The 24,763-nt window shown below is 41.9% G+C and overlaps 1 protein-coding gene across 1 annotated transcript in view; it reads left to right on the top strand.

The window, feature by feature from the left end:
- Window positions 1–24,763, top strand: part of LOC138265212 (IgGFc-binding protein-like) — a 224,947-nt gene that overhangs the window by 71,945 nt on the left and 128,239 nt on the right. Inside the window, exons 17-27 of the mRNA XM_069212764.1 lie at window positions 547–606; window positions 2,242–2,301; window positions 2,758–3,002; window positions 5,277–5,560; window positions 9,858–10,135; window positions 12,505–13,103; window positions 15,814–16,384; window positions 17,598–17,797; window positions 17,901–18,281; window positions 21,478–21,761; window positions 22,169–22,440. Of these exons, the coding sequence (XP_069068865.1) occupies window positions 547–606; window positions 2,242–2,301; window positions 2,758–3,002; window positions 5,277–5,560; window positions 9,858–10,135; window positions 12,505–13,103; window positions 15,814–16,384; window positions 17,598–17,797; window positions 17,901–18,281; window positions 21,478–21,761; window positions 22,169–22,440 (3,234 nt within the window). The remainder of the gene's footprint in view (window positions 1–546; window positions 607–2,241; window positions 2,302–2,757; window positions 3,003–5,276; window positions 5,561–9,857; window positions 10,136–12,504; window positions 13,104–15,813; window positions 16,385–17,597; window positions 17,798–17,900; window positions 18,282–21,477; window positions 21,762–22,168; window positions 22,441–24,763) is intronic.

Below are 24,763 nucleotides of genomic sequence, written 5' to 3'. Positions count from 1 at the left end.
CATTTTACTTGTAAAAAAGATAGTTAAAAATACATGCTCTTACATGTTTTCTTCATCAAGGGAGTATTCCAGGAAATATAGTATGAAGAAGGCTGTCAGGAGTACTGGATTTTTTTGAATCCCATAAAAGGCAAAGATCTATTTCAAAGTTAGAAGTATCTCTATTATGATGAAGTTCTGACTTTTTATCTTGACTTTCCTGAATCTGGCCCATTGATTTCTTTATTGTGAAAACTTTAAAAATGGGAACACTTTTATCAAGCATAATAGTTTTTCTTCATTTTAAAAGCTAGGCATGAATTTACCTTTGACCGATAAATTGTGACTCGACCAGCCATCTAGTGGTTGGTTTGACCAATGATAGCATTAGATGTGATGAGTCGGACAAAATGTTCTATGTCAGCCTCGGATGAAGTGTCACTACAGTAGGCTCTGCCATGTTGTATTTATTCATCTATTTGTTAACTTTGCTTGCTTTTGTGCAGTGCTTATCACAGTCTATTTAAAGTTTCCCAACAATCTCTTTTCTTTCTTGAAACATTGTAGAGATTACATCAGCACCATCAACACCAACTAGTGTGATTACAACTCTACCAACTGCTACAGGTAATACTTCTGCACTCGCCAGGACACTAACCAGCATCATCTGAATTTGGAAAGGATTCACAACCATTTTCCTGATATTGTCTTTGTGGGGATAGGACAGGAACTGCCCAATTATACATGGCAGTGTATGGGAAGATACTATACTCTGGGAAAATATATTTATTGTAGTTGATAATATATTTATAAAACACATAGAACACTCTGAGAAAAACACCGAAGTCCCGCCAGACCGAAGACTGCCAGTGGTGGTGCTCTTTCGATGACCATATTATGACTGCTGGCGACTCTCCACCATAATTTGCTGGGATGCAAGGGACACTATTTGGGCAGAGAGCCGCCAGCAGCCATACTGGCGGTCGGCGGTGTAGTGGAGGCTGCTCCACCGTCACCGCCACGTCATCACAACACCGCCCACCGAATTACGTGACAGTATTTGGTGTGGCGGTGTTGTGGTGACGGGGTGCTGGTGGCGAAGCAGGCCTCATGGAACCCGTTCCCTCCCGGATGACTACCGAGGCAGGTAAGGTGATCGTCCAGCAGGGGAGGTGGGTGGTGGGGTGTTGGGTGGTGTGTGCGAGAATGGGGGTGTGACTGTGTGTGTATAGAAGGGGTGTGTGAGTGCGTGTATGAATGCAGGGGATGTGGTGTGTGTCGGGGTGTATTGTGTATGTGTGTGTGCATGTGTGCATATGTGTGCGTGTGTATGTGTGTGAGTGGTGTGTGCATGCATGAGTGGGGGGTATGTATGTGGGGTCCATGGAGTTAGGGCGGTGGGGGAGCGGAGGTGGCTATCAGCTTTGGGGGGTGTTAGGGGGGCTGTTGCTGTTGGAGGAGGACTGTGGGGAGGGGGAGGGGGCGGGGAGACCCCTATTAGTGCCAGGGAAGGAATTCCCTGGCACTGACAGTGCCTACCACCATGATTTTCATGGCAATACAGTCGCCACGAAACCTATGGTGGTATGCGAGGTCATTATCCCGCAGGCAGACTAGTGACGGCCGCCGGGCTGGAGACACCTGTCTCCATCCTGGCGGTCATTACCGCCGTGGCGGACGGTGCGGTACATCGGCGGTTTGGCATGAGCCAAACCGCCAATGTCATAATTTGGCGGTAGCTGCCGCCAGCCTGTTGGCAGTGCTACTGCCAAGTAACACCATCAGCCAGGGTAGTAATGAGGGCAATAGTTATATTTTTCTGCAGAATCTCTGCATGCAGAATTTTCTAACTGCAGGAAACTCATATGTCTAAAAGAGTATGACAGACTATTTCAGGACATCTACTATCCATGTTGATTGCCAGAGTATTGTTAGGATGCTTTATGAATACTATTATATGTAGAAATGTAAGCCAAACCTAGGAGTGACCAAAAAGGAGTAGTTATCTGACTTTTTGAACTTGGCCTTTGTAGACTCAGCAATTTGTTACCATAACTTTCAGTATTGCAAATACTTGTACTAAGCATAATGCTCTGCCAGCCATCTTGTGATCCTTGTATAAATCTTCTGGTCTCAGAAGGAGCATCACAACTGCAGTCTAACAAGTGTCACACGTGATATTAATATTTTTCTATGCTTTATAATACCCATGTTTATAATACTACAACTGTTGTTTCTCTTTTCTCTCTTGAATTACTGCAGATGCTAAGTCAACTCCATTGGAGCCAACAAGCGGGATCACAGCTAGACCGGTTGTTACAGGTACTATATCTTGACTCATTGCAGGTTGAAAGGAACCTTCACCTGGACCAAGGTCTACCAAATATTGACACACAAGAGTCCTTTTGTCTTATTTTTCCTTATTCTCGGGTTTTGTGGTTAAGGGTTTTGCACTGTGTTGAGTACCTTGCACAGAGAGAACAAACCAAGGTGTAATTTCCAAATCTGAAGATGAGCTACCTGAGTAGAGAAACCACATTTTTTGCAATAATTTAACCAATAAATTCCCACGCAAACAAACCCTCATCCTTTGAAATGTTACTCCTTGTTTGTTTGATGTGTTGACATTCCTTGAAAAAACCAAAGACTGCCTACATTGGCATCAGGACTTCATAACACATCACATGTGGCATAGTAGCATATCACCTAGGGAAGACATGAATAATCTTGCTAAGAGTATTCATTATATGTATTCAAATTTGTGTTGACTTTTTTCAGAAGCGACATGTAGTGTGCACAGCGACCCTCACTACATCTCCTTCGACAAACAAGCCCACACGTTTATGGGAACCTGCACATACACGCTCTCCAAACTGTGCAACAGCAGCAGCTCGCTCACACCTTTCAATGTTGAAGCCGCAAACGAGCACCGGGGCGCCAACTCCTATGTCTCCTACGTGAAGTATGTCACTGTGGAGGTGCATGGACTCCGAGTCACCCTGGAGAAGCAGAAAGTGGTGAAGGTAGGTGTTAGTGCTTCCTGTAACCTCAGCCCATGAACAACAATCAAGTGAAAATAAAAACCCATTATATCAATGCAATTGCAGCAATAAACACCACAGCTAGAAGTGCAATGATTCAGACAAGTTTCTACCTCTCCTGTTGCTTGGCAGGAAGTTAAACTGATGGCTCATGTACAGCTAGAGAATAAACAAACAACCTATTCTAGGCAGAGAAGTTCACAAAGAAGTGTGAGCATCCAGACGTGTCGGTGGACAGCTCTGCATCATGGGCAACTACAAATGTTAACCTAGATCACAGAACACTCCTACCTTCAGGTTCACTACCTGCCTGCACATGTTTATGTTTATGCTTCTTTAGTTTTAAAGGTTTGGGTTTAAATATGTAATATTCATGTACCTTATGCACATTTTATCTAATGCTACAAATGTAGAATTTGTGTGTTACAGACAATATGGAAAACTTGCAAATTGGAGAAATGTAATAATACTCTATATTCTTTTTTTTCTCTTCACTGAAAATGATGTTTCATAAAATATTTTTCTTCCACTGCACACCCTCTGAAGACAATGATCAGGTGGCGCCCTTTTCCACACGTCTTACAGCTATACTTTCATACACACGCATGCACGCAAACACGCACACACACGCACACACACACACACAGATACATACATACACAGGCATGTATGTGCAAAGCTTCATCTGCTTCTCATTGCACATCCCTTGCCTTCCCCTGACTCTCCCCTACTCAGACCCACAACAAGGTCCTTGTGACACATGTGAAGGTAGAAAATCTGTAGATACAGCAGATTACTGAATGCATGAACAATAATTCAGAATAGAAATGTTGGCTCTGTATATTACTGCCTGCGTTTTCATGCAGAGGTGCAGCATTGTGTTGTATGCAAATAAGAAATAATTCAAAGGAAAACCCCATAACAAACATCTCACAACAGCATTGATGAGCATCAGCAGTAATACTTCAACATACCTTTGTGAATCGGCTCCAAAATATCCAAATCCATATAAATAACTGTGCAAAGAAGACCCAGTCCTTTCCATTTGCACTAACAGCATTCGAAGGTTCCCATTTCATTCCCATGTTATCTGTTTTGAGACAATTCACACAGGCATGTTAAGAGTAGGCAAAATAATACTACATAAGTACTGCTTAACATAGTCCAGGCACCTTTTGAATAGGCCCCCTGGTGCTAAATACATGTCATACTTGTGTACTTCCAGTTTTATTCTAATAGCCCTTTTCATTTGCCATAGGTGGTGTGCTCCCTTTGCTGTCAGTTTCTGTTACTATACATGTTCAGTCATGAGTCTCCTACACTATTTGGTGATTTTCTTGACCCAACTTTTCATTATTACTATGTTCTTTTGTCCGCTAGTGATTTTCATGACCCGTGCATCCAGTTTTGGTGTTCTATTTGACAATGGAGTTTTCCTCCTAAATTCATCTGTTTTTCATCCAGCTTTTCCCTGTAATTATTAACTTATTAAGTAGTCTGGCCATTCCTTCAAGACTAGATTCCCAATGTCTTCCTTAATTTCTGTCTCTATTAATGTACATCACATCAGCAAGCACGCGATCCAGTGGCCCTCAGAACCCTGATCAGCACCTGGTTGTAGAGAGCCATAAATGTAGTATCCTCTGATTTCGGAAGGGAGTGCAAAACTGGTGGAAATTCTAATGCTTCCACTGTTTCTCCACAATGGGGTAGTTAGAGGAAATTCTGATTGTGGATTCTTCTCCCCTCTTTAGTGCTTCCCCAGTGCTCAGATCAAAGTATTTTCTATGCCCTGCGAACTCTAAATCAGACATTTTCCTTTAACAGGGACTGTAGTATTTCAGTTCAAAGACCAGGGTCTATGATTGATAGCACTCTGGACTATAGCACCTTAACCTATTGTTTTTTTTTTTTCTCCAAAAAGTAATTTTGTGTGTTTATTCAATTTGATTTTTTTGTGGACACTTTGTTCATTTGATTTATTATAATATAATTGTTTTGAGGCTAACTCTGTATAGTAGCCATTTGGACATGTTTCTCCAGATAAGATAACTAAGGTGACAAATGAATAGATTGTATAAATCTGAATGGAACTAGTGAGCACAGGTTTAGGGGTGAATTGGGTATAATTTATATCATAACAGTTCTGCAAATCTGTAAGCACAATTGATGTATGAAAAATACTCCATTGTATTAACAAATCATAGTTGAATGTGACATCTGTATGGTTAGTATAAATATATTGTTTGTTTGTAGGTTAATGGGACCAGACACAACCTACCGCTCACGCACATGAGTGGCCTCAATGTCCACCTTAGTGGTATGTACGTTGTACTCACCACGGGGTTTGGCCTCAGAGTGAAGTTTGACGGGAACCACCGAGTGGAAGTGACCCTCCCCACCATCTTCAAAGGTGAGGTGTGCGGCATCTGTGGTAACTACAACGGTGACAAGAAGGATGATTTCATGAACCCATCCGGTCAGCTGGAGCCCAACTCTGCTAGCTTTGGAAACAGCTGGCAGGTTTATAATGACTCCAGGTATGTATATGGTCGTGCTGCAGTTGTGTTCTTATTTAAGCTATTGCTGGTCGGGCACCATCCCTGAGGGCATGTATGTGCCACACTAGACATCTTGTAATACAGCAGTCAGTGGAAATTATTTTTGGAAGATACAAATATCCTAAGCATTTACATTGACTTCTTGTATCTCCAAAGAGGTTGTCCTGAGTGCACAGTTTAAGTCCCGGCTTCTACTGGGTGCCTTGCTTTTGGGGTGCACTGAGCAAGATTCTCAGTGTCGGACACTAGGATGGTTTATGTTCTCCTGGGTAGGACACTGTATATGATTGCCCATATTTATTTTATCCTCATCTTATCTGGAATTATTTACCAAGAGCATCTTTTAAGCATAATTATTCATCTAGCATGTTAGATTTGTTACAATGAAGAACCAAGGGATCATTGAACTATGGGCTTGATGTGATAAGATTCCATTGCCAAAAAGCTGTTGCAAATTGTGCTTGGACTTTAATGAATGGAACTTTTGGAAACCGATCTCTGTACTCTTTTTAAGTCAGTTCGCAATTCACAATTTGCAGGGGGTTGCAGAATGTCTAATATTGATTTGACACATTGTAATTTGTGAGCCCTTGTGATTGGCTGCAAACAAAGGCATGGTGGCATGCAAAGGACAGAAGACCACCAATCCTGTATTTTAATTTCCAAATGAGAAGTTTTTTTTTTTTTTTTTTTTTTTTTTTTTAAGAGCAGCCTATTTTTCTTGAAGGAACCAGCATTGTTTAAAAAAAAATCCCTTTGAGAAAATGAGGTCCGTAGTGGTCTACTGTACACCTGCACACTCCTCCTGAGTCTGCCAACTGTTTCCTGAAGTGAAATGGAATCTTCTTGGGACTCCCTTCCCCTTTCACACTTGTTTGAGGAGCCAGTAACTGGTCTGTGTTTAAAAAACAGAATTGCGGTTGGAAACCATTGATACACAGTTTACCAAATTTCAAATTGGAAGTAGTTGTCCTTTCACACCCCCTTCTAAATTTTGATCCAGTATAGGTTGCAAAACTCATTTTATGAGTCAGAAAAATGTTTGGGTTGCTAAAATGGGTTCTGTACATAGCAAATAGTGGTTTTGCTATCACAAACAAATTGATTTTGAAAATCAATGGGTTTGCAATTGCAAAGTCCTTTAGCATATCAGTCTCCTTGTGTCATAGTTACAGATACAGAGCCTTCAATTTGGGTGCCTGCAATGTTGGTTTTCAAAGATTGACCATCCAAGTGTCCACGTATCCACCAGTTGTGGGTTCTGCCCTCACATGAGGTCGCTTTCAGAGATGGACAACAAAAATGGATCTGAAAGCCCTCTACGGTAGTATCAAGTTTCTTGTACCACATTGAGCAGTATTTGAATAAAGAATGATGATTGGCTCCTGTACCAGAGTCCCTTGAGCATAATTCACTTCCCTTGGATGTTGGCTCTAATCCTTCCTTCAAATCTTAGCTTGTTGATACATCACTCTAGACTTATTTTACAATGGTGTGGCCAGTTGCTGGATCTGGGTAAAGAGCTCGGCTATCCTGGTAGGCCTGGTTCTTACTTTATAAAACTTCATATAAGTAGCTTAATAAATACATCTGGGTGTTTGTCGTGCCCTGGGCCACACCTGCTTATCATGATTATAGGGTCTATTTGTACTTTGGTCCACATTTAAAAACACATGATGTTTGAGGGTGGTTGACTCTCTGGACCTTGCATGCTATCTTATGGCACAATCAACAAAACATGTATGGGTTTTGTTAGAAATGGGGTCTCTAGTTGGCAGAGGTATACACCTTTGTCCAAGTAGGTACCACAATCCTAGTGAGGGTAAATCACACACAATCCAAATTATCCTTTGCCCACCCTCTGGTAGCTCAGCACTGACCAGTCAGGCTTATCGTAGAAGGCAATGTGTAAAGTACTTTATGCAATTAATCATACAGTAACACAGTGAAAACACCAAATAAATGTTCCACACTGGTTTAGAAAAATATAGATAATATTTATATGAATGGAATAAGGTCAAAATGACAAAGATCCAATAAGCACAAGGTGAAATATCACTGTTAGAAGGTTAAAAAGAGTCCTAATCTTTGAAAATAAACAGTTGTCTCTTTGTTACACACAGTACCTGATATGTGTAAAAAATAACAATGCGTGTAGACCGCATAAGAGGAGATGCGTAGAAAAATAATGTGGCACATCGAATATTCAGATGCGGCACAGACAATATGTAGTTTCTTTCCACGCTGCAAGGGGTTTGTGTCATTTTTCGGTGCGCAGTCTCGGTTCCTCACTATGCTGTATTTTGACACCAAGGGAGCAGAAAAAATCCTTGACACGCTCGAAGAAGGCACGGTCGCTATGTCAATCCGGTAGGCGGTGCGTCAAATTTTCCGTCGCAGGGCAGCCGCTGCATCGAATTTCCACTAGGGAAGTTGGGCTGTGTCGTTCCTGTTGGCTGTGTGGCGATTTCTTGGTCCCAACACAGTCTTCGTGTTGATTTCAGCAGGCGTTGCGTCGATTTTCGATGCACAAGGAAATTCCTGAAGAGATGAAGTCTTTTTGGACCTGAGACTTCAGAAGACAGGGGCCAAGCTAGAGGCCAGCAGGGCAATTGCAGGGTGGCAGTCCTTATCAGCAAAGCAGTCCAGATGTATCCTTTTGGCAGCCAGGCATTTCCTCTTGACAGGATGCCGGTGTAGATCCAGAAGTGTCTAAGTTGTTGGGGTCAGAGACTCAGTTTATGTACCCAAAAATACCTTTGAAGTGAAAGACTTCAAAGAGTGGTTTTGAAGTGCCCAAGTTCCCCTTTCAGTTCAGTCCTGTCTGCCAGTGTCCCCGTACGGGGTTTTGCAGTCCATTGTGTGAGGGCAGGCCACTGGCCTTTGAAATGTGAGTGTCAGGCCCTCCACCCTTCCAGCCCAGGAAGACCCATTCAATATGCATATGAGTGCAAGTGTGACTGAGTGTCCTGTGTTTGTGGTTGTCTGGATGTAATGCATAAAGGGGCTGTCAACCAGCTCAGCCCACACGTTGATTGGAGGCAGGCTAAAAGGCACAGAGTGTTTTTAAGTGCAGAGAAATGCTCACTTTCTAAAAAAAGTGGTATTTCTGAAATAGTACTATAAAATCCAACCTCACCAATAAGCAGGATTTTCTATTGCCATACTAAATATGACCTGATTACCCCTTACAGATCAGAATCTACCACTCAAAAAGTATATGAGGGCAGCCCTAATGCTAGTCTATGAAAGGGGCAGGCCTCACAGTAGGGGATAACAAATTTAAGAGTTTTTCACTACCAGGACATATGAAACACATATGTACATGTCCTGCCTTTTAACTACATAGCACGCTGCCCTATGGGATACCTAGGGCCTACCTTAGGGGTGGCTTATATGTAGAAAAAGGGGAGTTTAAGGCTTGGCAAGTACATTTAAATGCCAAGTCGAAGTAGTAGTATAATCGTACACACAGGCCTTGCATTGGCAGGCCTGAGACATAGTTAAGGTGTTACATATGTGGGTAGCACAATCCGTGCTGCAGGCCCACTAGTAGCATTTAATTTACAGACCCTGGGCACATGTACTGCACTTTACTGGGGACTTATAAGTAAAGTAATTATGTCAATTGGGTATGAACCAATGTTACCATGTTTAAGGGAAAGAGCATATCCACTTTAGTGTTGGTTAGCAGTGGTAAAGGGTGAAGAGTACTAAAACCAGCAGACACAGTGTCAGAAAAGTGGAGGGAGGCAGGCAAAGATTTGGTGGATGACCACCCTAAGGCTGTCAGGTCTAACAGGTTGTTTGTCTGTGTTGGTATTTTTACACTACAGAACTAGTGGTAGATCAGCAGACCTCTGTGTATTGAGATGATTGCAGATTGTGAACACCGAGTAGTGATACAGGATAGTGATTTCTCTACTCAGGAATCTACAGTTCATCCAAGGATGAATAAACATGAGCATATGCCGCAGAGGCTGCGATACACTGATGGGGAGCAGGATGTAGGACGGCTTGCTCAAAGGAAATGCAATGAGATGAGATGGTAACTATCAGTGTCGTCCTGGTTCTACCTTCCTGCCTTCCCCTGAAAAGGAATCATCTTGCCAGTAAAACCTTCATTGTTTCACTCATTCATTTTCTTTTAAGAATTATCAATATTACACTCACTGCTATGCTATTTACTAACCATCAAATGTGAGCTTGGCACGATAATGTCCAAAAACAACTGATCTTACACTGCAGAGCTAACTTCACCATCTTCTGTCTCTAGTTGTTTGCCAGATGTCGGCATTGAGCCAAACTGCACAGATGCAGATAAAGACCTTATCCAAAGCCCCCATTTTTGTGGGATACTGACCGACCCCACTGGACCCTTCAGCACCTGCCATGGGAAAATTGACCCAACAGCCTATTTTGGTGCCTGCCTCTTCGACATGTGTGCCCTTGACATGGACACAGGGAGTCTGTGCAACAACCTTGAGTCTTATGCTGCAGCGTGTCAGGCGGACGGTGTGTCAGTTGGCTCCTGGAGAAATGACACATTCTGCTGTGAGTATAAACATCACAAAACCCACATAAGCCTGACAGCGTCACGTTTGCAGGGAGTATAGTGTAAAGTCTAATTGTTCTCATTCTTGAGTGAAATTCATAATGGCAAGTAAAACTGCCTATGTAACAACTTCTTCATTTGTTGGAAAATCGTACAAATTCTTGCATGTATTCGGACAGCCACATTTTTTATCACTCAGAGATGCAACTGGTACAGTCATGGAGTTGAAACCCCTTACCCTATGATCTACATGTGCTACTTAAATGTCCTGCCTTCTGTCACTTTTTCAGGCATGCTGGAAACAAAATATGAACAGCTCTATGATGTAAATATAAGCTGTAGAAGGAAATGGTTTAGAAAGGATTGGGATGATCAATCAATCAATCAAAACATTTATAGAGCACGCTACTCACCCATAAGGGTCTCAAGGCGCCGAAAGGGGGGAAAAGGAGGTGGGGGGATGCTGATTACTGTTCGAAAAGCCATGTCTTGAGGTGTTTTCTGAAAGACAGGAGGTTCTGAGTCTTGCGGAGGTTGGTGCGGAGGGAATTTCAGGTTTTGTGGGCGAGGTAGGAGAAGGATCTGCCTCCGGTGGTGGCGCGTTGGATGTGGGGGACTGTGGCGAGTGCGAGGTTTGCAGAGCGGAGGTGGCGAGTGGGAGTGTGGAAGTTCACTCTTTCGTTGAGGTAGGCTGGTCCAGTGTTCTGGAGGGATTTGTGTGCGTGGATGAGGACTTTGAAGATGATCCTTTTGTCAATCGGAAGCCAGAGAAGGGTTCTGAGGTGAGAGGAGATGTGTTCATGGCGTGGGAGGTCCAGGATGAGGCAGGCATTTTTGCTTGAGCTTGACTGTGGTCAAAGAATGCTCAGGTAGATATTAGCGTAGTGGTGTCTAGCATAATTACAATGGGGCCAGATGCATGTCAGATTTCTGAGCCCATTCATCACTATACACATGATTTATTTAAATATTTATTGCATGTAATTTTCTTTGGCTGTAGATATGCTGATATATGGTGAAGCCCTCCAGTCCTCTATGATTGGTGGTCCTGATTTAGAGTTTGGCGGATGGGGTTGCTCTGTCGCAGATGTGACAGATATGGCGACGTCCTTATTGCAATCCCAGTATACCGTACGGAAATCGTAATATGGCAGACCGCATATCTGTCACATTTGTCATGGAGTAACCCTATCCGCCAATCTCTAATGATGGAAACTGCTGTTTCAAGAACCATTCTTAATACTACACAGATTTAACACAATGCAAGAGGTTGCTTTTTAGAAGGCGTGGAGACAGGCACTGTGTTGGCCTGTAAAGTTAGTTCAAAATAGGAAAACCCACAGCTGCAGAGTGGGAGAGTCATAAGTGAATAGAGATATTTAGAAATACATGGGGTAGGTAGAGTGGAGACGGGCAGCGAGTAACCAAGAGCATGAGCAGGAGGAAAGGGCAGGATGAACATGCCTGAGAGTTATTTGTTTTGACTCAGATCCAATGCGGATACCTAGTGTAGCTCATGATATGTCAAGGTTGTTCTGGGCCTCCCTAAGATACTCAGCAGAATGAAGGGAGGGCTCTACTCAGCTAGATTACTGCTAGTAGTGACTGATTTGCATTCCTTTGGCTGCTGAGGCTCAACCTCGCTTTGCAGACAGAAGCACCATTGCATCGAGACTGGTAACCCTTGTTCTTCAATAGACTAGGTGCATCCTATGTCTGAAGGCAAGTATTCATTTGGAGTTACAATTCTCTCTGCAAACTGTGGTGTAAGGTTTAGGGAGGGTCGGCACACTCAGAAGATGAGTTGTTCTGGTGCACAACAGAAAGAATCACAGGTTGGTTGACCTTTCCTTTGCTGGGTAATTGTTAGCAGTTTTGGGTTCTGTTAATGGACATTGCAATGTCAGTGAATTCACTTTAATAGAGATACATTCATTTGGAAAAGTGTGTTGTGGTTGGATGGGATGGAGAGTGGGTTTGCGACTTCGGGCATCTCATTCTGTTAGTGGAAAAGGAATGAAAGGAGTGCGTTTTGAGAATGCTGCAACTGTAAGTACAGGGATATCAGGAAAAAAGCTATTTAACTCTGAGAGGTCAGAGCACAGTTAACAGCAACCATCTTACTACGTTGAAGCCAGTGTGTTCACTCAAAAGTGCCAATTTTCCTGAACAATGCATCATTAAACGGCCAGTAACGTGATGATATTATGTTAGTAAATGGCTCAAGAAGCAAACAACACCTGCTGTAAGTAACTGAGCATAGTCGCAGAAACCCTAGCTTAGTCATCAGTGGGCCTTAAGTGGTAAAAAATATTGTGTTTCATTCAAAATACTTCTTCGCTTATTCAGTAACAATTGTCTCTTGTAGCGATTCCCTGCGGACCCAATAGTCATTATGAACAGTGTAACTCCGCCTGCCCAGCTACCTGTGTGAATCCTGGCCCACCTTCCACCTGCGACCTTCCATGTATTGAAGGCTGTGTCTGCGACAGTGGGTATCTCCTCTATAATGACAAGTGTGTCCCCAGCACTCAGTGTGGGTGTTGGCAGGACGACAAGCACTATCCAGTTGGATCTGAACACTGGACCGATAACAGCTGCTCCAAAAAGTGCCGCTGCCCATCCCAAGGGGGCAGTCTGGTGTGTGACCATGCTACATGTAACAAGGGCCAGTACTGTGGGATTTCGAATGGAGAGCCCGGCTGCTACGACCACACTTACGGCATTTGTTTAATCTCAGGAGACCCTCACTACACCACGTTCGACAAGGAGACCCATCACTTTATGGGGATCTGCACCTACACCCTGGCCAAGCTGTGCACCAACTCCTCATCACAGCCATATTTCAACGTGGAGGCCAAGAATGAGCACCGTGGGAATCCAGCCGTGTCCTACGTGGCAAAGGTCATAGTGGACGTCTATGGCCAACGAATACAAATTATCAGGAATGAGCCAAACCGTGTTCTGGTGAGTGCACCAAAACGGGGAGGTCATAGGCATTATCACATACATTCTGCAGTTGTTTTATTCACTAAAAGTGCATTTATTAATTTCATATTGATTTATTAGCAGTATAAACATTATTTTCGGTAAACGAGGTTGCTATAAAAAAAATGAATTTTCTCAGACTATTTTCATTAGACGAAAATGCGTAGCAATTAAATTTAACACAGCAATTTAATTATTGTGTATTGCAATGACAAGGAATGATAAAGATAGCTTGTTCTGGTACTCAGGTGTGAACTCACAAACCCATATGAAACTGGGAGCTATGTTGTACTATGAGGCATGCGCTGGATATGTACTTCTTAATGGCAGAAAATGCAGATCACACGGCCTATCTTCCTGGGGAGTCAAGCTAGGATCAATTTAAAAAACGTGACAACCATTTTCAGATTGTCTGTTTTTCCAATACCAGGAACAACTTCAATTGAAAGTTGAACAAGTTTATTATATTAGTTTAAGTTCAATATTCATTCAGCCAATCAAACCACTTTATAAAATAGAAATTTACATAAATTACATATATATTTTACTGTATGAGATTATTTAAGAAACTGAAACCTACCACTGGGTGGAACTTCCAATGGTTTAAAAGTGAAAACCTTTTATAGGAAAAAAATGATCACTCATTGGCATAAATTACTTAAAATTTAGACCCCAGGGTAAACAGCTGTAGTTTTTAAGACCTTCATTTCCAACCTGAAGTTTACCAGACAAAGATGTTGGTCCTGCTTGTTCACCAGCCATTCATACCTATGGTCCTGGTGTAGCTGAAGAAGGGAACATCATGATAAAATAATAATTGAGTTATATCTGGAAATTACGATGCAGGCACCCATGAACAACAGTAGCACCAAACCACGCTTATACAACTCTTCTTTGGCGACCTAAACACCGATCCATCACTATGGATCCTGTAGGCACTTGTAATTGCACAGACGGGACATGTTTTGACCGAGTATCCTGCCCACTAAACTTTAAATAAGACTCATAGTCTGTGTTCAAATTCCCAAATTTGTAATAAATCATTATCTAGTTGACTTAAGATTAGACTCTACAGCAGGGTAGTTGTGTTGGAAATGCCTTCAATATAAAGATACAATGAAGGATCAGAAAGGCTCACCCCTCTGGAGAGCTCCTGAGTTGGTTCCCCAGTTGTCTTGGCTGATGGCGCAGGAGGGCTCTAAGGGCTCATAAGATTCATGGGATCGGATGAAATATTGTTCCTCCTTGCCTTGCCAGCCATGCCAGCCTATATATCTTCATGGGAAGCCCACCAATACCACCAGGTGACAAACCAAGTAGCTCCATGGAACCAGCACCCCCATGTTCTGGTTGAATTAGATTATAGTAGTCATACCGCCGGCTGACCGCTGCAGACCATCTCCCGCTCCCAAAATGACTCGGTGAGCCCACCCTTATGGTGGACCATTGGATAGAAGGTCACCAGGCTCCAGTGGTAAGATAAGATCCCTTACATGCTGCTGTCCTTATGATTTTTCTCCCCTCGATGGGCCTAAGACAACAGCCCACTGAAACTTAGACATGTGTATAAGTTCAAGAACATTCTCTGCTGGGATTCCTCTTTTTGATATCCTAAGCAAGAATATTTGTTTGCCCTTTTTTATTCTTATATGGTCTCTGTGATTTACCCAATTTATTTGGCACTAACAACATTTTGCCTCCCAGTTTTCAGGGTGTTAAGTACCCAGCACCGTTTTGTGATGATAACATGGTTCTATTCGTACAAGCAAGTAAGGGGCTTGAAAATCATATTGGTGCCAGAAACAAGTGTGTCTGGATCAATGAGAACAGGTCATTTGGGACTAAAAGTCGGTTATGGAATGTAAAAGTAATTCCTCCAAATGTGACTTGACAGTAAATGGGAAGAGGTTATAGGAGGTTAAAGGGCTGACCTATTTGGACCTCCTCATAAATAAGATGTTGTAATGGATACTCTAGATAAGGTTTAAGGACTGAAGGCTAAGCTGGGGAAACCAGGTGCTAAAATTATAATATGATGGTGAAAAATGTGGTTAACAATGAATTCATGTTTGCTAAAATATGGCTGGTGTTGGATAGGCTTGCACGAGGCATATATAGGTGCCAGGCAATAAAACTAAGACATTAATACTAGAGGCACAGGCACTGTTGTCCTGTCAAGAACAGATACTGACTCAGCACCCTCCTGAACAGAGGTATAAGCAGTTCAGTATGAAAATGCTGCTTCTTCATGAACTGACTCTGAGACAAAAGCGGAAGTGTAGTACTCGCCACGTAGAAGAAAGATCCTGGTAACGGCATGTCATGTACTGTGGCCTTCCCCCTTTATGCTGTAAAGTGTGGAAGACGCCAGAATGATGAGTTCGTCTTCCTAGGTGAGGACAGGGAATTACTAAAGGATTCTGAGATGAATTGTCCTGCATAAAAAAATATAATGATTTAACACTTCTATCCTATGTGAGGTTAACATTTTTGAGGTTCTTTATTAAAAATAATATATAATTAAACATTTAGCACTTGCCATATGATTTTGAAGAAATAGAACAGAATGTAGTCTCTTGCTTAATCACCTTGTGCAGTGACTCATTTCAGTCCTACCCCTGTGAATACAAGTGAGGCAATAAGCTCAAACAGCATATGCTATAATGAAATGTGATTCCTTTATTTCTAGATTAATGGGCTATGGGTGAACCTGCCTGCAAGCCTGACTACTGGCTCCATCATCGTGGGGCGGAGCGGAAGGTACATCACAGTGGAGACAGACTTCTCACTCACAGTTTCCTACGATACTGATCACTCCATGGAAGTGAAGGTGCCAACCACTTACTTCAACCAGACATGCGGAATGTGCGGAAATTTCAACAACCACAGACAAGACGATTACATGATGCCCAATGGGCAACAAGCCCAGAATACCAACCAGTTTGGAAACAGCTGGAATGTGGAGAAAGGCAATCCACTGTGTGAAGAAGTGGTGACCCCAACGGCAGGCGTTTGCCCACCCGATATGGAGGCCCTCTACAAGAGTGAAGAGTTCTGTGGACTCTTAACCACTAAAGATGGGCCATTCAAGGAGTGCCATTCTGTAATTAATCCAGAAGGCTTCTTTGAGAGCTGTGTGTTTGACCTCTGTGCTATGGGTAACCATATTCCAACATTGTGCAATGCCCTGGAGTCCTACGCAGATGCGTGCCAGCGAGCTGGAGTATCACTTCCTCCCTGGAGAGACCCTGATACTTGTGGTAAGTATTTCTGGAGAGACGAAAGGGATTTGCATGCGTAGCATCCTGCCTATTTATTTTCCTTCTAACACACCAACATGTCAATTCAAGGCAGAATTATAGTGTAGAGAAATAGGTGACGCTGGAGATCGAAAAACAGTCTGGGAACTGTAACTGCAGAATACCCATAGATATACCTTTTTACATTATGTCAAGTTCTAGGGGAATCATCTCTGCTGATCCATATGGAGCTCCCAGCGTGTTATATCATTCTTCGTTTGATAGTCATTATGTAAGTCAGGATTCATTACGTTTAAGGGGATACAGAGTACTGTAAAGCATTTCTTAAACAAGAATAAGGCAACAAATTAGTATAAAATCACAATTTAAAGTTGGAGTAAGAAAAACTCAACAAGTATAAATGTGTCTTGAAAATGCCCATCACACATGTCTCTTTCTACAACCACTGTTACTCTGCACTCCCTGGAATTTATGGGACAAGCTATGTGGGTCCCCTCAGTACATGACTTTAGTTCAGAGACATGGTCAAATATATTAGTGGTCCAGACATGAAAAGAAGAGTCACAGAGCATTTAGCATTTGGAAGTAGTAGTATCACAGTCTTAACAGTCACAGCCTGGGACAGGGCAGTAATGTTGCAGACAGAAGATAGGCCAAAAGTGAACACTTTACGCACGGGGTAGGTTAACTCTTTGAAAGCAACAGCTGGGATAACATCGCCCCAACCTGAGTTTGTACTTTGCGGGCATAAATAATACTTTATTTTTTCCTGCGGTCTGTGCAAGGCAATTGTGTTCCTTCCTCATGTAATAGCATGAGAACAACAAAATTGATGAAAGCATTAACGACAGTGCAGACAGCGCAGGCCGATGGCTCTCTTCCAGGAAGACTGAACTCTTGGACAACTCTATGTTGCAGATATAAGGCAGTGTCGGCATAAAATGCAGAGTGACCCCTTATCAATGCAGCTCAAGTCAGAAAGACAGAACACGATTCTGAAATTTGGTCATTCTTCCTCCACCATTGGATCCACATCAGGGCATTGTTTATATAGACAGACATGAAGCTCATCAGATGAAGGGAGATATGAGTGGAACAAGTTGTCTAGAGCAAGGAAGAAGTACATCCTTGGAGATTAAAGTTTACACGTTTTGATGTTGATGCAACAGTGGTCATTGGGACAGCCTTTTCACATACTCCATTGTTTTTGCAGGGGTGAACTGCGGTCACAATAGTCACTACAATGCCTGCATGACCGCCTGTCCTGCAACCTGTCTTGACCAATTGGCCCCCAACAACTGCTCCAAGCCTTGTGTGGAGGGTTGTGAGTGCGATGACGGCTTTGTTCTGAGTGGAAGCTCTTGTGTTCCTGTTTCAGAATGTGGCTGTTGGTACAAGAACCAGTACTACAAGGTGAGATGATAATGATATGATAGTTAAAAAGGTGAAAGTAAAACTATGTTTTCATAATAATATAACCTATTATTGTGATGTTTTCTGATTCATTTTGTTTTAGAAAGGTGACAGCTTTGTGGAAGAGAAGTGTGAGAGCAAGTGTGAGTGCAAGGGGAATAACCTCATGCAGTGCTCTGCAGTCTTCTGCACGAGTGATGAAATCTGTAAGATTCAAGATGGTCACTGGAATTGTCAACCAGCTAGCACCGCCACCTGCCACATTTATGGGGACCCGCACTACACAACATTCGATGGGAGACTTCACCATTTCCAGGGCTCTTGTAACTACACTGTGACCGAAACCTGTGGAAACACCTCCACCAGGTTCAGTGTTACCACCCGCAACGAGCACCGTGGCAGCTCAAGCTGGACCGCCCTGAACTCTGTAGCACTCTTTGTGAATAACAATCACATTGCACTAAGGAAGAACAGTACGATTTATGTGAGTACGCTGTGGAAGCTATTGTCATACAAGTTTGGTATATTGCTTTGTGCAAACATCAGTGTATTAAAGATGTTAGTCCAGATAATATAGAGGAAATGTTTCTGATTAATCTTCCCGCTGATGCGACCCGTGCATAACCAGACCATCACAGATATCATTCTTGCTAGACCAGCACAACTCATCTGCCCTGACCTATCCAATACAAGGAATATCTCTGACCTGAGTAATAATAATCACACCTCATAAGAATCATACATGTTTATATCTGATCATTATCCCTGTCATGAGAATATACCGAACATGTTCATTGTACACATCCTCTTCTACTTGAGGGGCCCAGTTGTGATTATATACTGGCATCACATCCCATGAATATTTAGAGTAAGAAGTATAGGATAACCAGGTAGGGTTTATTTTGCACACATTAAATTTCATATGCTGCTGTGTAAACCTATGAATTGATGCTACATTCAATCAATCAGTGGATTTCTATAGCGCAGCTAATCGCCTGGAAGGGTATCCAGGCACAAATAACTTTATAAGTTTTCTAAGTAAAAAAACTACAACGGTGACTTTAAAGCGATCTTACCCCGCCTTGCAATCAGTGAAAGCACTTTGATTGAGGGTGCAATTAGTTAATTGCTTGCTAAATAATAGCCCCAGTTCATTTTTGTTAGCTACTATGCCACTGATGTAAACTACTTGATAGCATTCCCATGAGCTAGTGGTAGCTTGCTCGGAGGAACCAAGCTATGGAGTGAAAGTCCTGAAGTTCCTGAAGACCTAGAGTGAATTTCCCTCTAATGACGTAAAGTGTAAAGTGGCTTACTGAGGTGACTGAAGGTCTAGAGGTAGTCTGCTTTAGTCTCCTAAGGTCCAGGAAAAGTCTCCCAATAGTCACCTAAGGTCTAGAGAGAGTCTCTCTGTCATCACTTAAGGTCTAGGAATAGCCTCACCTTTGTCACCTAAGCTCTAGAGGGAGTCTCCCATTTGTTACCTAAGATTTAGAAATAGTCTCCCTAAGTCTCCTAAGGAGTAGAGGGAGTCTCCCATTAGTCACATAAGGTCTAGAAGGAATCTTCCCTTAGTTACCAAAGGTTCTAGAGGTAGTCTCCCCATTATCACCTAAGGTCTAGGAATAGTATCCCCTTAGTCTCCTAAGGTCAATCAACCAATCAATTAATACTTGTAGAGTGCAGCTAATCACCAGTTAGGGTCTCAAGGCACTATGGGGAGAGGGGGAACGGTAAGTGAAGGTCTGAGGAGATCAGGTGAAGAGCCAGGTTTTGAGGTCCTTTCTAAATTGGGAAAGCATGGGAGATCTGCTGAGGTGGATCGGGAGGGAGTTCCAGGTCTTGGCGACAAGGTCTGGCAAAGTCTAGAGGGAGTCTTCCCTTAGTCAGGTAAGGTCTGGAGGATGTCTTCCCTGTGTCACCTAAGGTCTAGAAATAGTCTCTCTTTCATCTCCTAAGATCTATAGGAAGTCTTCCTCTAGTCACCTAAGGCCTAGAAGGAGTCTTCCCTTAGTCTCCTCAGGTCTAAATGTAGTCTCTCCTTCATCACCTAAGGCCTAGAGGGAGTCTCCCCTTTGTCACCCAAGATCTGGAAATAGCCCCGTATTTCTCGTAAGGTCTAGGGGAAGCCTTCCCTTAGTCACCCAAGGTCTAGAGGGAATCTTTCCTTAGCCACCTAAGATCTACAGGTAATGCCCCCTTCATCACCTAACATCTACAAATAGTCTCCCTAAGTCTCCTAAGTTCTAGAGGGAGACTGTTCTTAGTCATCCACGGTCTAGAGGGAGCCTTCCCTAAGTCACCTAAAGTCTAGAGGTAGACTCCCCTTCATCACCTAACATATAGAAATAGTATCCCCTTAGTCTCCTAAGGTCTGGAGGGAGTCTTCCCTTAGTTGCCTAAGGTCTAGAGAGAGAGTCTTCCATTAGTCACCTAAATTCCAGAGGGAGTCTTCCCGTAGTTTTCTAAGGTTAGGGAGTCTCCCCTTCATCACCTAAGGTCTAGAAATAGTCTCCCCTTCATCACCTAAGGTCTAGAAATAGTCTCCCCTCAATCATCTAAGGTCCAGAGAGTCTACCAAGGATCATAAGCCGTAGAGCTACAGGCATTAGTTTGGTGAAGTTTTGTAGTTTTTCCTCGAGTTGGTGTCTCCAGCGATTCAGTGATCTAATACATAGAAGACCCTTTCCAAGAAGTCTGAAGATACTGAAACATTGCCCCAAGGACACATGAGAGTTTCTCCTAGTGTCATAATGTTTAAAGTGAGATTTGGTCATTGCTCCAAGTCCCCCTGTAGGTGACATCATTGAAATGTTTTCTTCAAACACACATTAAAAGTCAGTATAGTCCAAGATTATAATTAAATACTATCTTCAAGTGCTATCTAACAGGGGAATGTATGTTTTTCAAATAATTGTGATGTGCAGCTTCTTTCAGCCTGATTTCAATATGATTCAAACCCCTGGCTATAGGTGCATTATAAAGACCTATGGTGCACCTTCCATTTACATAATTAACATGGACAGAGAAGTTGCCTAGGTGGATGAAGAAGACCCTCAATTTTGAATCTGCTGGGGATAAAAGTTGAAATGTAGGGCACTTAAATATCAAGTGGTTGTGAGATTGAATGGGGAACTCTGATTAAACCACAGATGGAGGAGTTTTGATCATGGAATGGAGGTCAAAGTAGAATGAGTTATGGATATGGTTAGGAAGAAGATAAACAATATCTAATAAGCTTCTGAGGGTGACAATTGGTTTTGTTGGAGGAATATTCTCTATCCCAATTGAATAATAAAGAAAAATAAATGTAAACATAGAGCACCCACAGCATTTGTAGTAGAATTGATCTATCATCAAGAGTCGTCAAGGTGGGATTATCATGTGAGCAGAGTGTGAACCCAGACAGATAACAGCAAGTCATGTTGTTCCTTATGAGAACAATCAGAACAAATAAACACAGTTTGTGATTGTTAAAAAACAATGCCTGTTTTAAATGGGAACATCTCCTCGTGCTATAGTAAAACCTTCATTCTTTTGTTTGTTGTGGATTGAAATGTATTGTAATAGAACAGAAAAATATATTTTGTAAGAGGAAATCTGTAAACAATTAAGGTTTTACACATGGAAGTGGAAATCAGTGATGAAATCTACATCTTCCCTGTTTTGCTTTAATTCAGGTTAATCACATTCAAACATCTCCTCCTATCACCGTCTCTGGAGTGATGGTGTCCCTTGTTGGGTCCTATGTGATGGTGACCACGAACTTTGGTCTTGAGCTTCAGTTTGACGGTGACCATGAGCTCTTTGTCAGAGTGAAGGAATACCACAAAGGCGTGTTGTGTGGCTTGTGTGGGACGTACACGGGCTACCAGCAGGATGACTTCTTGACACCGGACGGCACTGTTGTCCAAGATGTCAATCAGTTTGGAAACAGCTGGAGAGTGTCTGACAGTGAATGGAGGTGAGTACATCTTTACAGAGATAAATGTTATGGTGATAAGGCGAGAAGAACATCAGGGAATATTTTTTCCATAAGGTGTACTTCTGTGTACTACCTTGCCCCAATAGAGGGATGAAATAATTTATTTTATGTGCTGCTTACAGTTCTCAGGTTCCCGGCATCTCATCCATTATGTGAGTTTTCCATAACTGCAAATCAAGAAAATAAACATCTCCTTCGAATCAGACTGTTTGTACAGCCTAAATCTGTTTAATTGTCATTAAAGTTTGTTTTATTCTGGCCAGGCTTACTAAAGAAAATGTTCCTCTCTTTTGAAGAAGATATTATCTGCTCCTTTCATCGTTTTAGGGTAAGACCTCTCATATTAATGTTTTCAACTCATGACCAATCTGCCATTGTCCTAACAGTTGTGACACAACTCCGCCTCCGCCTGTGATCTGCTCACCACCCTTGCAGCAAGAATCTGAAGGCCAGTGCAGCATCCTCACCACAGGAAGCGGCCCCTTTGCTGCCTGCCATCCACATATACCTCCTGAGACGTACTTTCAGAGCTGTGTCTACGACGTGTGCGCCAACGGAGGGAGCAAGGAGTGGCTCTGCATAGCACTGGAGTCCTATGCAGCAGCCTGCAAAGCCATTGGTGTAGACCTGGGAGATTGGAAGAAGGCTACCAGATGTGGTGAGTGCCAGTGGATCTTCCTGCCTGATTAATAATTTATGCACCTATTTGGAGAGGAAACGATTGAAGAGAACAAGTTAAATGTAACTCAATATTCAACTTCCTAGTGGTTATTTCTTTTTTCTTTAACATAACATGTTAATGTATGCTTAGGCATGAGATATTCATTCAAAGTATGAAGAAAATGAATACACAAAAAATGTATCCAGGCAACACATTTTAAAGCTGTGTGCTTAATTAAAATTAACATCTTTGCTCTAGAACCCTCTGAGTATTTTAGTTGGCGAGAGCGGGGAGATTTCAACCTTTGGAATGGAGTAAAGTGATCCACTTCATATTTGTTTCCAAAAACTGTGGTTCTGCATTATAAATATCTGTACTTTCAGTTGGTTGCTAATGATACCTTGAAATCAAATTTGCTTATCTTACGCCATACAGTTTAATAATGGTCGTAAAATAAAGGTTTAGTTTATCATATAAACCTTTTCACGTTTATTTACTAAAAATATTCTGGATCTCCCTGTTGCCCCCTCTTTTTATTCTTTTTTGGAAGGTTCTAGTTTATTAGTTGTGGACTCATATGATGACCCAGCGTAACCCCAGATTCAGGAGGAACAGCAGCATACTGAGAGATGGGTTGGGTCCTACCCGCATCTCTGGTCTTCAGTGGCATGATAGGTTTCATGTTTTCATAGTTTCTGCCAGATAAAAATGAAAAAGGGTCAACTCCCCCTGATGTGGCTAATGAGAAACTCGCTATTAATTTATTTGGCATTGTGGAACAAATGTTCAAACCGTAAAAGGGTACCCAAAGTGCCTGTAAGTCAGTGCTAATACATTAGCACAAAAGCGGCATTAAATTCACTGGAGCATGTGAGAAGAGTTTTTCTTCTTGTGTTCTAGTAGAAAGGCTAACTTCCCCCAAGAATGTTTTTAACAATTAATTGAAGTTTAGAAATCTGTCAGAGTTTTTAGATGAAATGCGTTGAGCTAACATTAACTTTTCATGTGAATATGATTCAAATTTGGAAACAGTGTTTTGAAGATGGCCTATAATTGCAGTGCAATTGCACCTGGGATGCACAGTCCAACTATAGTACCAAATTTAAGAAACTTTACAACATTGCCAATAAACAGTATATATTTTAAAGCCTCTCTAGTCATGCCTTAAATAATTTAACAACTAGCATAGCTGTTCAAAGACACCAAGACAGATTCATAATTCATAGCCAAAGCATAAAATGAAACTTCCAAACAATCTAAGGTTGTATCTGTTTTGAACTTTGTTTTTGTTCGCAATATGCAGTGAAAAATGTTTTAATTTTACTATAGTTTCAACTGTAAATATTATATACTTTCATAGACCTTTCATCAAGACTTATCTCATGCAATTATTTAATGAAATGTTATTGTCATTCCACAATGTGCAAAATGTGCACAATTTTGTTTCATGAGCATAAATATTTGCCCTTCTACCAGGTTTAGGTTTATTTTGATTTAAAATACATAGTAGCGCGCTTATTGTGCGTTTGGTTCGTTGAGTCCTTTTCCTGAGAATTACAAGCATCAGGGTATTACCAGAACTGATAATCTATAATTTACATATAGGTAGTACAATTTAGTATGATTTTCAAATTGACTAAAACATATGCAAGCGACCTCCACTGAAATTACTTGTATGTAGTTATTTCCCATACATGTCCATCATGGATGTTGAAAACAAAAAACATAATTTAACATTTTCACCATCCTTGCTAAAACAAGGAAAAGGAACAATCTGTAGAAGTGGAAATCATGTGTTATTCATTCGATCATATGTGGTCGGCATAGGTGCTGCACTCAGTATTGTGGTCCATCATGGTCAGGGATTCTGATTCTGAAATTAATAAACGTGGGATCAGTCATTTATTTTAATCCTTTGTTGTTGCTACTTGATAATGGATCTGTTTCATATATCACTGTCATCTGCTTTTCTTTAAGGCCATATCACAGCTTTACAAATTTGGATTTAAGAAATTAATCTGTTTAGGAATACGACTTATCTTCCAGTTCATCTGCACCGTCACTGATATAGACAATTAAAAGGGTGGCTTTACCCTTGTGTGGCCAAGAGTTTATCTCTATCCTTAGAGTGCACATAATTCTCCACACTACGCCTCCCATCCTGTAGACCCCTCATAGTTCAGTTCTTTTCTACCATGACCTAGAATTCTTTGCTGGAATAAGCCCTTCACCTGTAAACCAATGATCCACCATGTTGTGAAACAATGATGTAATTAAAATGACAATGAAAGTTATAATTCTTTATTACATACGTCTCTAC

This window comes from Pleurodeles waltl, chromosome 11 (assembly GCF_031143425.1).
Source record: "Pleurodeles waltl isolate 20211129_DDA chromosome 11, aPleWal1.hap1.20221129, whole genome shotgun sequence".
NCBI classification, from domain to species: Eukaryota; Metazoa; Chordata; class Amphibia; order Caudata; family Salamandridae; genus Pleurodeles; species Pleurodeles waltl.
The sequence above is the reverse complement of the archived record's forward strand: the minus strand, read 5'-3'. Positions and strand labels throughout refer to the sequence as shown.